Genomic DNA, 12,430 nt, shown 5'->3' on the forward strand with positions numbered 1-12,430 from the left:
TTGGACTGTGAAGAAAGCTGAGCGACAAAGGATTGATGCTTTTGAACTGTGGTGTTGGAGAAGACTCTTGAGAGTCCCTTGGACTGCAAGGAGATCCAACCAGTCCATTCTGAAGGAGATCAGCCCTGGGTGTTCTTTGGAAGGAATGATGCTAAAGCTGAAACCCCAGTACTTTGGCCACCTCATACGAAGAGTTGACTCACTGGAAAAGACTCTGATGCTGGGAGGGATTGGGGGCAGGAGAAGGGGACGACAGAGGATGAGACGGCTGGATGGCATCACCGATTAGATAGACGTGAGTCTGAGTGAACTCCGGGAGTTGGCGATGGATAGGGAGGCCTGGCATGCTGCGATTCATGGGGTCACAAAGGGTCAGACACGACTGAGAGACTGAACTGAACTGAATTGAACTGAAATATATCCTTAAAATCTTTCATCACCTGGAAGGAAAAAGTTAGTAATCCAGCTAGACTTCTTTTTTATTTTAGTAAATACTTTCATCTCAAAAGTTAAAATTGAGCAGGAGTGCTATATACAAGGTATAGTTTAAATCTTTGGGACAAGAGACTACAAGAGGTAAATAAGCCAGCTGCCCTCTTAATCTTATACCACTAAAAATGTAAATCACACCATGCAATATTCACATATTGTCAAAGAGGTGTATATTCTTTTGACAATTAACCTTACTGTTTTTTTTTTTAATTTTTATTTATTTTATAGTGGGTCAGTAATATAAAAATATTACACACAGCACAAAAAAGAATTAAAGAAAGTTAATGATATAAACCACAGAACAAAATAAACCACACCTCATTTAGGAGAAGAAAAAAATGGACTAATACTGTAATACTTAGGATAATATGAAATTTTCACTAATTATTAAGTGGAATTATATTGACTGAAACATTATAGTATAAATTTTATGCTGTTAATTAATGAGATAATCACCAGATATGTAGTTCTGGTTGAGTCTTATAAACCCTTAAAAGTTTTCATAGGTAAAGTTAACTACAAAAAATATCAACCAGAGTAGAGACCAGTTAGAAGTATAGAAAAGTAATGCAATAGATATAATGTGATCTGTGCAATTCAAAATCTGAAAATTTTCTTATCAAATGTACAAGTAATAAATAATAGTTATACTTGACTTCACCAAGTTAACAAAATAATTACTAACCAACTTTGTGTTTTATTAGTCAATTGCTTAGAAACACAAAACACCAATTAAACTTATGTTCTCCATAAAAATAGAAGGTATATCAAACTCTTTAATCATTAAACATCCAAAAAAATTTGGAAGGCAACTGTCAACCAAAAATATTATGTTTAGAAAGGATGATTAAAAAACATACATAACCTATTTTTTTGCACAATTTTTTCATGAAAAAGGGCACTTAGTGTATAGCTAAAGCTTTCATAAAATAAAGATTCTGCTGGCTTTCCTCTCAGGCAGATGACATAGTGTACAGTTTTTAATATAAAAATATAAATATATTTGACAGAAAAGATGAAATAGTGATTGGTATAAAATCCCATCACCCTTTTACTGAAAAAAATTTTTTCTCCCAGAGGTTATGAAAACAATACTGATTTCATGTAGTTCTGTGTGTCAGAACCTTCCCAAATTACAAAACATCAAAGTATTCACTGAAATTTCAGAAGTGTGCCCGCAGTCTTTTGTTTTCTTCTCGTAGTCTTTCAATTTCTGCCACTAAACCTTCATTCACTGAGTATCTTTCCAACAAAGAGTGCATCTCATTCTAGAAAAGGGGAAAAAAAATTTTTTTAATTACTGGCATTTCACATTTATTTGACACTGCTTTACGCATTTTCAGCTATCATTTTTCTCATGTTCAATTAACTGAGTAATTTTTTTTTTCAATTTAACCACCCTTACTACTTTGCTAATATAAATGAAAGAGCACTGGTAAAATTTACATATTTGGAAAGCTTACATTTCCACATTTAGAAAGGTTTTTGCTTACTTACTGCCAAAAAAAAAAAAATAGCTGTGAAAAAGTAGCCTTAACTATCATAGGTTATAAAGAAGGGTGACTAGTTAAAATCTATTTTATTTACTAAATTTCTAAAACACTCTTTTATTTCTTAGCAATTAGATATAACTAAGTAAGAATACGTCACCCTTTCATGGACTTTTTAGCCACTGCTATGCTCACTTACAATAAAACATGTCAATACATACCAGTTGCATATGAAACTGTTTAATCATCTCCACTTGCAAATTCACAATGTCCCTATGGCATGCTTCTCTAGGGGAGAACATATAATATTTATTAGAATTAGAACAGTTTTACCAATTCTAGAATCACTCAAGAAAATGACTATACTCTTATTATTTCACATTACTATTAACAATTATTATAATAACAGTAAAAATGCCACTGCACCTAGTATTTATTTACTATGTGCTAGGGTCTGTGTCTTGTACTTCAGATGTAAGAACTCATTTAATCTTAACAACTAGGTAGAATTACTACCTCTATTTTACCCATGTAGCTGAGTCACAGAGAAGTTGTAACTCAACCAAAGTCACACAACTAGTATATGTTCGAGCTAGGACATAAACCCGGCTGTCTACTTCCGGAACTCTCATTACACTACATTCCTTAATACAGAAATCATCATTAAGGAAAGACACAGGTTTATATTACAAGGAAATACAGACAATGCTCTAGGTTACAATGTTTAAGTATTACCAATGTTTAAGCTATTAAAAAAAAAAAAAACTTCCAGTAGAAAGCAAAGAGCCTATTTATAACAGAGGTTTATTCAATAAAACGCAATTAAGTCATGCCTGCAAAACCATGAGTGGGAATTCCAAGGTGGCCCAGTGGTCAGGACTCTGGGCTTTCACGTCCATGGCTAGGGTTCAATCCCTGGTTGGGGAACTAAGATCCCACAAGCCACGTGGCATGGCCAAAAAGAAAGAGAAGGCATAAAAGTTATGAAATAATAAAAGGAATATCTGTGTGTCACCTGCCACAGAAATTATGGGCTAGAACATAACGAAAATCACAGAAGCTTCCTGTGGTGCTCCTCACTTAACTCTTGAGAGAAGTCCAAGAAAGAAGTCACTACTCTCTCAAATTTGTTTGAGCAAAGATATGTTTTTTAAAAAAAATATATATATATATATGTATTTATATATTTTTACATAACATAGAATCTGTAGTCAATGTATTTTTGTTATGCCTACTTTTGAGCATTATAAAAAGGGTACCATATCCTATGTAGCCTTTAGTGTACAGTTAAAAATAATCCAGTATCATGCTTTCAAGGTCATATTCTATTTATCTATAATTCATTGATCTGTACTAGTGTATATTCTTCTGTCAAATTGAACTGTTTTTAAGTGTTTATTATTAAAATGTTGCTATAAACAATAATGTATATGTCTTCCAACCCACATGTGCCAATTTCTGTAGATAATATATCCAAGATGTGCTGAGTCACAGGTATGATCGAAAGGTACAGTGTTCAAACTTACAAAATAATAGAAATTATTTTACGAAGTGGTAGTATTAATGGACATGCTCATCATCAGAATAAAGAGTTCCTCTAGCTCTACATCCACACCAAGACTTGGTGTTGCCCGACTTTTTACAAATGTGTTTCCATATACTGGGTGTGAAATGGTAACCAACTGCATTTTCAGTTCTCTGGTTAATTTTCAGGGTTGAGCAACTTTCCTTATGTTCATACTATTCTTCAGTGAAATGCTTGTCTGTGTATTTAAACTATTGTTCTATTCAATGTCTTTTTAAAAGAAATTATTCATAACAGTTCTTTACATAATCTGATCCTCTATTGGTTATATGAGTACTGCAGATATCCTTCAGAGAAGGCAATGGCACCCCACTCCAGTACTCTTGCCTGGAAAATCCCATGGATGGAGGAGCCTGGAAGGCTGCAGTCCATGGGGTCGCTAAGAGTCGGACACGGCTGAGTGACTTCACTTTCACTTTTCACTTTCATGCACTGGAGAAGGAAATAGCAACCCACTCCAGTGTTCTTGCCTGGAGAATCCCAGGGATGGGGGAGCCTGGTGGGCTGCAGTCTATGGGGTCACACAGAGTCGGACACGATTGAAGTGACTTAGCAGCAGATACCTTTTGTCTTTTCATTTTATTAATGGTGTCCTGGATGAACACTTCCTACTGACATTCTCAAATTTACTAACCTAATATTAATGTAAATTTACCAATCTATTTTTATAGGTAGTGTACCCTCTTATATTTAAGTAACTTTCTAAACCCGAAATCATATATAAATTCTTCTACAATGCCTAAACTTTTTCCATTTCTATTTAAACTTTTACTCTGTATGGAACTGATTTTTTAAATAAATGGAACAGGGATCTATACATTTCCTCTGTGATATATCACATTTCCACATATATGTATATATGGGATACATATATGCTTCTTTGGGATACATTTGATTGCTTTGAAAAATCTGTCCACTCTGTGCTAATGCTACACTATTTTAATTATAGCTTATCTATCTGACAAACTAGTCCCCTTCAACCTTATTCTTCTCTGGTGCCTTAGTTATTTCCAGATCTTCCATTTTTCATATACATTTTGGAATTACCATCTTCTTCCAAAAAACCCAGCTGGTATTTGATTGGAATTGTATTCAACCTTGTAGACCAATTTAAAAGAACTGATAGCTTCACAGTATCTTCCCATGTATTTGTTAGTGCTTTCTAATACATTTTTGAGTTAAATAATGGAGTAGCCATCATGGTCAACAAAAGAGTCCGAAATGCAGTACTTGGATGCAATCTCAAAAACGACAGAATGATCTCTGTTCGTTTCCAAGACAATCCATTCAATATCACGGTAATCCAAGTCTATGCCCCAACCAGTAACACTGAAGAAGCTGAAGTTGAACGGTTCTATGAAGACCTACAAGACCTTTTGGAACTAACACCCAAAAAAGACGTCCTTTTCATTATAGGGGACTGGAATGCAAAAGTAGGAAGTCAAGAAACACCTGGAGTAACAGGCAAATTTGGCCATGTAATAAGCAATGAAGCAGGGCAAAGACTAATAGAGTTTTGCCAAGAAAATGCACTGGTCATAGCAAACACCCTCTTCCAACAACACAAGAGAAGACTCTACACATGGACATCACCAGATGGTCAACACTGAAATCAGATTGATTATATTCTTTGCAGCCAAAGATGGAGAAGCTCTACATAGCAAAAACAAGACCGGGAGCTGACTGTGCCTCCGATCATGAGCTCCTTATTGCCATATTCAGACTTAAATTGAAGAAAGTAGGGAAAACCACTAGACCATTCAGGTATGACCTAAATCAAATCCTTTATGATTATACAGTGGAAGTGAGAGATAGATTTAAGGGACTAGATCTGATAGACAGAGTGCCTGATGAATTATGGAATGAGGTTCGTGACATTGTACAGGAGACAGGGATCAAGACCATCCCCATGGAAAAGAAATGCAAAAAAGCAAAATGGCTGTCTGGGGAGCCCTTACAAATAGCTGTGAAAAGAGGAAAAGCGAAAAGCAAAGGAGATAAGGAAAGATATAAGCATCTGAATGCAGACTTCCAAAGAATAGCAAGAAGAGATAAAAGCCTTCCTCAGCAGTCAATGCGAAGAAATAGAGGAAAACAACAGAATGGGAAAGACTAGAGATCTCTTCAAGAAAATTAGAGATACCAAGGGAACATTTCATACAAAGATGGGCTTGATAAAGGAAAGAAATGGTATGAACCTAACAGAAGCAGAAGATATTAAGAAGATGTGGCAAGAATACACAGAAGAATTGTACAATAAAGATCTTCATGACCAAGATAATCACAATGGTATGATCACTCATCTAGAGCCAGACATCCTGGAAGGTGAAGTGAAGCGGGCCTTAGAAAGCATCTCTACAAACAAAGCTAGTGGAGGTGATGGCATTCCAGTTGAGCTATTTCAAATCCTGAAAGATGATGCTGTGAAAGTGCTGCACTCAATACACCAGCAAATTTGGAAAACTCCACAGTGGCCACACACTGGAAAAGGTCAGTTTTCATTCCAATCCCAAAGAAAGGCAATGCCAAAGAATGCTCAAACTACTGCACAATTGCACGCATCTCACATGTTAGTAAAGTAATGCTCAAAATTCTCCAAGCCAGGCTTCAGCAATATGTGAACCGTGAACTTCCTGATGTTCAAGCTGGTTTTAGAAAAGGCAGAAGAACTAGAGATAAAATTGCCAACATCTGCTGGATCATCGAAAAAGCAAGAGAGTTCCAGAAAAACATCTACTTCTGCTTTATTGATTATGCCAAAGCCTTTGACTGTGTGGATCACAACAGACTGTGGAAAAGTCTGAAAGAGATGGGAATAACAGACCACCTGACCTGCCTCTTGAGAAACCTATATGCAGGACAGGAAGCAACAGTTAGAACTGGACATGGAACAACAGACTGATTCCAAATAGGAAAAGGAGTACGTCAAGGCTGTATATTGTCACCCTGCTTATTTAACTTATATGCAGAGTACATTATGAGAAACGCTGGGCTGGAAGAAGCACAAGCTGGAATCAAGATTGCCGGGAGAAATATCAATAACCTCAGCTATTCTGATGACACCACCCTTATGGCAGAAAGCAAAGAGGAACTAAAAAGCCTCTTGATGAAAGTGAAAGAGGAGAGTGAAAAAGTTGGCTTAAAGCTCAACATTCAGAAAACAAAGATCATGGCATCTGCTCCCATCACTTCATGGGAAATAGATGGGGAAACAGTGGAAACAGTGTCAGACTTTATTTTTCTGGGCTCCAAAATCACTGCAGATGGTGACTGCAGCCATGAAATTAAAAGATGCTTACTCCTTGGAAGGAAAGTTATGACCAACCTAGATAGCATATTCAAAAGCAGAGACATTACTTTGCCAACAAAGGCCCGTCTAGTCAAGGTATGGTTTTTCCTGTGGTCATGTATGGATGTGAGAGTTGGACTGTGAAGAAAGCTGAGCACCGAAGAATTGATGCTTTTGAACTGTGGTGTTGGAGAAGACTCTTGAGAGTCCCTTGGACTGCAAGGAGATCCAACCAGTCCATTCTAAAGGAGATCAGCCCTGGGTGTTCTTTGGAAGGAATGATGCTAAAGCTGAAATTCCAGTACTTTGGCCACCTCATGAGAAGAGTTGACTCACTGGAAAAGACTCTGATGCTGGGAGGGATTGGGGGCAGGAGGAGAAGGGGACGACAGAGGATGAGATGGCTGGATGGCATCACTGACTTGACGGACGTGAGTCTGAGTGAACTCGGGGAGTTGGTGATGGACAGGGAGACCTGGCGTGCTGCAATTCATGGGGTCGCAAAGAGTCGGACATGACTGAGCAACTGAACTGAACTGAATACATTTTTAAATGTTTTTCTATACAGATCTTTACCATCCTTAGATATCCTCCCAAGAATCTTATTTTTTCTATCGCAACAATTACAAGTACTTTTTAAAAAGTTTCTCTTCTGTTTTTAACTATGACAAATGCTGTATTGAAAACACAAAGTAACAAAAACAAGAAGTGAAGGCATCATAGAACCACTAAGGTAACCAGGGCTGGTAGCTTTACAGTCTTGTAAACAAGGGGATCTACTAGGTAAGCTTCACAACTACCTCTTCACCTCTGGGGGGTGAGCTGATTCCACAGTACGGGGAAAAGAGACGGGGAGGAAAGCAGTGGCCCAGAGTCTGAGACAGTCTCACTGGGTTGGGGAGTATTATAATTCAGAACTCCCAAGGCAGCCAGAGCTGCAAGGTTCCTGGGAAGGGGGTATCAGTAGAAAATAAACCTGAAACTGTGCAGTCTCCCCTCAAGACATCTTTGACTCCTAAGCTGTGCCTGTACTGAAGTTAGATGGCAGGAAACCAAACATAAAGTGGCCGCTAAAGAGGAGAAAAGGATCTGGGAGGCCTTGTGATGCTTTAGAATTGGAGGTTAAAGCTAGATAAAAAACCAGAAACAAACTACAAACCCAGGAAGTGATTTGCTTGCTAGAGGAAACTTAAATCTTGAAAGACAACAGAAGTAAACCTGCAGACTTCTGCTTAGGATGTAAGCTCTCCAACTCTAATAATGAGCACAAGCCAGATAACCTATAAAATCACACATTTCAAAATAAATTCAACTTTGAGTACAAAGAAATCTAAGTGAATTTAAATCCAGAAAATGGTGAGTCCCTCCAGAAGAAGAGAGACCCACAATTGTTTTCATCCTTGACAAGAGCAGTGTGTAAACAAAGCTGCCACTGACAGGGTAAAGAGAACTAGATGAAACTTCTCTAGATTTTTAAAGGCCAAGTGAAGACTGCCACAAGCTTAGAATCCCAAGGGAATCCCAGCCAAATGTAAAGTCTCCATTCACTCAACAACTTTTCACCATAGGCCTTCACTGAATGCTCTGTAAAAATTAGGGGCAAAGCAGGAGGGCTCAGAGAGAGTGCCCCTGGGGCACAGATGCACAGAGCCTGGTGAAGACTTAGGGCAGCAGAGGAGAACCCCTGAAGCATGAAGGCCCTCACGGAAAAGGCGGCCTCCAGGCTGAGAGGGAACAGCTATCAGACAGCCCCATCTGTAGCTTGTTCTAAGTAAGGTCTGGCTGGCAAGACCTACTAAAGGCTGAAGTAAGAGCAGCTGAATTTACAGAAATCCTCTGAGTCATTCCGGGTCCTCACCGGGTTTCTAAGCAGAGGCTGCGTATGGGTGACGGAGGGGAAGCAGAGTGGAGAGGGGCCCCTAGCCGCCCTCACTCCCTAGGTACAGGCACACAACGCAAGCTGAAAGCTGAAGGCAGGACAGTGATTTCTTTCTAAATTTGCCCCAATGTAACTGCTCCCTTTCTGTGTTTTCAACAACTGTTTTGTTCCACATTATATTACAGCTGTATCCAGATAATTCTGCTATTTTTTTCCCCACAGACACATTCCTGAAATAGCTCATATTTTTAAAAACTATGTATGGAAAATAATAGGACCAGATTTTTTTAAATGTGGTATGTGCATATAACAGAATATTATTCAGCCTTAAAACAGAAAGAAATTGTGACGTGTGACAACACGCATGAACCTGGAGGACACAATGCTAAGTGAAATAAGCCAGACACAGAAACACAAATACTGCATAATCCCGTGTGCATGAGATGTCTAATAAAATAGTCATGAGATATCGAATAAAACTCATGGAAGCAAGGAACAAGATGATGGGTGTTGGGGCTGGGGAGAAGGGGAAACAGGGAGATGCTAATTGAGGAACAGAAAATTTCAGTTTCACAAAATGAGTAAGTTCAAGAGGCCTGTTGTGCAACACTGTGTCTACAGTTAACAATACCATTATGCTATACACTTGAAGTTCCAAGAGAGTAGATCTCATAGCAAGTATTCTTACCATAACACTGAAAAAAAAAAAGAAAAGAAAAGAACACAATTTAAAGGAAAAGAACTCTGGAAGATCACTCAAAATCTATACAAACTTTGCAACCAGAGTGCTAACAGAAACAATTAAATCCTAATAAAAATACTAGCACAGCTTAAATATTGAATAATCAAAGATTTTACCCTAAAAAAAAGTGAGGGTTACTTGATAAAAGGGGAAAGAAGGTAAGAGAAAGGACTGGGGCTCTCAAGCATGAAGGCAAAAATAAAATGCCCAAAGATGAGGAAAAAAATCACAAAATAAGCACTTCCTAACACACAGCACATAGCCAAATCAAGTTAAGAGGAAGGGAAGAGAAAGAGATGGACATAGACAGGTGGCTTGCAGCCTTTACCTGTGTTCATGTTCTTTGTTTTGACAGCTGTTACACAAACCAAGAAAACTTCCTCATCATACTATCATCGCTGCCCTATTTACAAATGAGTTACTTCACATCAAAGAAACACACATCACAGCAGGACACACTATACCTGTCTTAATTAAACTATAATGTCTTTGTGGGCAGATCACCTGTTTTTGTATCCTCAGTACCAATACATACGAGGCACATTATAAATGTTAAAATGATACAAGAAAATGAACAACCCAATCAAAAAGTGGGCAAAAGAACTAAATAGACATTTCTCCAAAGAAGACATACAGATGGCTAATAAACACATGAAAAGATGCTCAACATCATTCATTATCACAGAAATGCAAATCAAAACCACAATGAGGTATCATCTCACGCCGGTCAGAATGGCTGCTATCAAAGTCTACAAACAATAAATATTGGAGAGGGTGTGGAGAAAAGGGAACCCTCTTACACTGTTGGTGGGAATGCAAATTAGTACAGCCACTATGGGGAACAATGTGGAGATTTCCTTAAAAAAACTGGAAACAGAACTGCCATACGACCCAGCAATCCCACTGCTAGGCATACACAACGAGGAAACCAGAATTGAAAGAGACACATGTACCCCAATGTTCATCGCAGCACTGTTTACAATAGCCTGGACATGGAAGCAACCTAGATGTCCATCAGCAGATGAAAGGATAAGGAAGCTGTGGTACATATACACAATGGAATATTACTCAGCTACAAAAAGGAACACATTTAAGTCCATTCTGATGAGGTGGATGAAACTGGAGCCTATTATACAGAGTGAAGAAAGAGAAACACCAATACAGTATATTAACACATATATGTGGAATTTAGAAAGACTGTAACGATGACCCTATATGCAAGATAGCAAAAGAGACACAGATATAAAGAACAGACTTTTGGACTATGTGGGAGAAGGCGAGGATGGGATGATTTGAGAGAAAACCATTGAAACATGTATAGTACCATATGTAAAATAGATGACCAGTGCAAGTTTGATGCATGAAGCAGGGTACTCAAAGCCAGTGATCTGGGACAACCCAGAGGGATGGAGTAGGGAGGAAGGTGGGAGGGGGGTTCAGGATGGGGGGACACATGTGCACCCGTGGCTGATTCATGTTGCTGCTGCTGCTGCTATCACTTCAGTTATGTCTGACTCTGTGTGACCCCATAGACGGCAGCCCACGAGGCAGCCCCTGGGATCCCTGGGATTCTCCAGGCAAGAATACTGGAGTGGGTTGTCTCCAATGTGTGCATCTATGCTAAGTCGTTTCAGTTGTGTCTGACTCTCTGTGACCCCACGGACAGCAGCCCACCAGGCTCCTCTGTCCACGGAATTCTCTACGCAAGAGTACTAGACTGGGTTGCCATTTCCTTCTCCAGGATTCATATATGGCAAAAACTCCCATGATAGTGTAAAGTAATTATCCTCCCATTTAAATTAATTAATTAATTAATTTTAAAAGTCAAATTGATTATTTTTCTTTAGAAATATATTTAACATTTAATTTTTTTTTTCAAAACATTTTTAACATTAAAAAGAAACATGTAACAACAAAAACTGCACATCTTCTCCAACATTCTTGCTCATGATATCCCAAATCTGAGCAAGAGTACTAAGTAAGTAAAGGTCAGAAAGGGAAAAAAAAATGCAAAAAGATTCTGATAATTGAAAAGAGCTTTCAAAATATATTGAGAAGACACATAAAAGGAACTAACATTCTAGAACATTCTTACAATGTTCAAAATTCAGAATGAGAAGACAAGGACAGATCCAGGCAAGAACTTTTAAAAATTCTGTGTTAATGTTCTCTGTGTGTGTTAGTTGCTCAGTTGAGTCCAGCTCTCTGCGATCCCATCAACTGTAGCCCACCAGGCTCCTCTGGCCATGAAATTCTCTAGGCAAGAACACTGGAGTGGGTAGCCGTTCCCTTCTCCAGGGGTTCTTCCTGATCCAGGGATCGAACCTGGGTCTCCTGTGCTGGGGTCAGATTCTTTACCGTCTGAGCCACCAGGTATATTCTGACACATTCTATTTGAAAATATTCAGAATTCCTTTAAAAATGTCTTTCTCTACCATATTACTGCACATAGCATAGTTAACAGGCAGTCTATAAATACTGTAGGAATCCCATTTGAGCCTATCAGAATCTGTCCACATTTTAATGATAAAAGAATTCACAGTGGCAGCTAGCTGCCACACTCTCAAGTCCTCTGTTAACTGCCCCACGGAAACGTGCCTTTCCCTAGCTGATAGAAAATAAACTCGGCACTTAAAGAGTCACAAAACTCATCATGTCTTCTACGTTTTTACAGATCCTAGAACCTAGGCTAAAGTAGTCACCACCACCATTACTCATAGGTACGGTTTTACACCTAACAATAAAAGCTAGTCAAAGTCTAGATAGAAAGAGTAATTTCCCAATTACCTAAAGTCATCCAGAGTTTCCTGTATCATGTTCTGAATAAAACGGATCTGAACAGATGACAACGGTGCATTTGGCCGACTATTTCCAATGGTATCAACGATTTTTTCTGATAGTGAACCAGCAACTCCAGCAGTGACAGAGGATGCTATCTTTGGATCTGAAATAA

The 12,430-nt window shown here is 38.5% G+C and overlaps 1 protein-coding gene across 2 annotated transcripts in view; it reads right to left on the reverse strand.

Moving 5' to 3' along the window:
* Window positions 1–461: 461 nt before the first annotated feature.
* Window positions 462–12,430, reverse strand: part of NEDD1 (neural precursor cell expressed, developmentally down-regulated 1) — a 52,314-nt gene continuing 40,345 nt past the window's right edge. For both annotated transcript variants that reach the window (XM_027542089.1, XM_027542088.1), the window contains exons 13-15: window positions 12,265–12,421; window positions 2,204–2,270; window positions 462–1,760 (exon numbers count right to left, since the gene is read on the reverse strand). In XM_027542089.1, the coding sequence (XP_027397890.1) occupies window positions 1,656–1,760; window positions 2,204–2,270; window positions 12,265–12,421 (329 nt within the window). In that variant the 3' untranslated portion in view covers window positions 462–1,655. The remainder of the gene's footprint in view (window positions 1,761–2,203; window positions 2,271–12,264; window positions 12,422–12,430) is intronic.

This window comes from Bos indicus x Bos taurus, chromosome 5 (genome assembly GCF_003369695.1).
Source record: "Bos indicus x Bos taurus breed Angus x Brahman F1 hybrid chromosome 5, Bos_hybrid_MaternalHap_v2.0, whole genome shotgun sequence".
Classification (NCBI taxonomy): domain Eukaryota; kingdom Metazoa; phylum Chordata; class Mammalia; order Artiodactyla; family Bovidae; genus Bos; species Bos indicus x Bos taurus.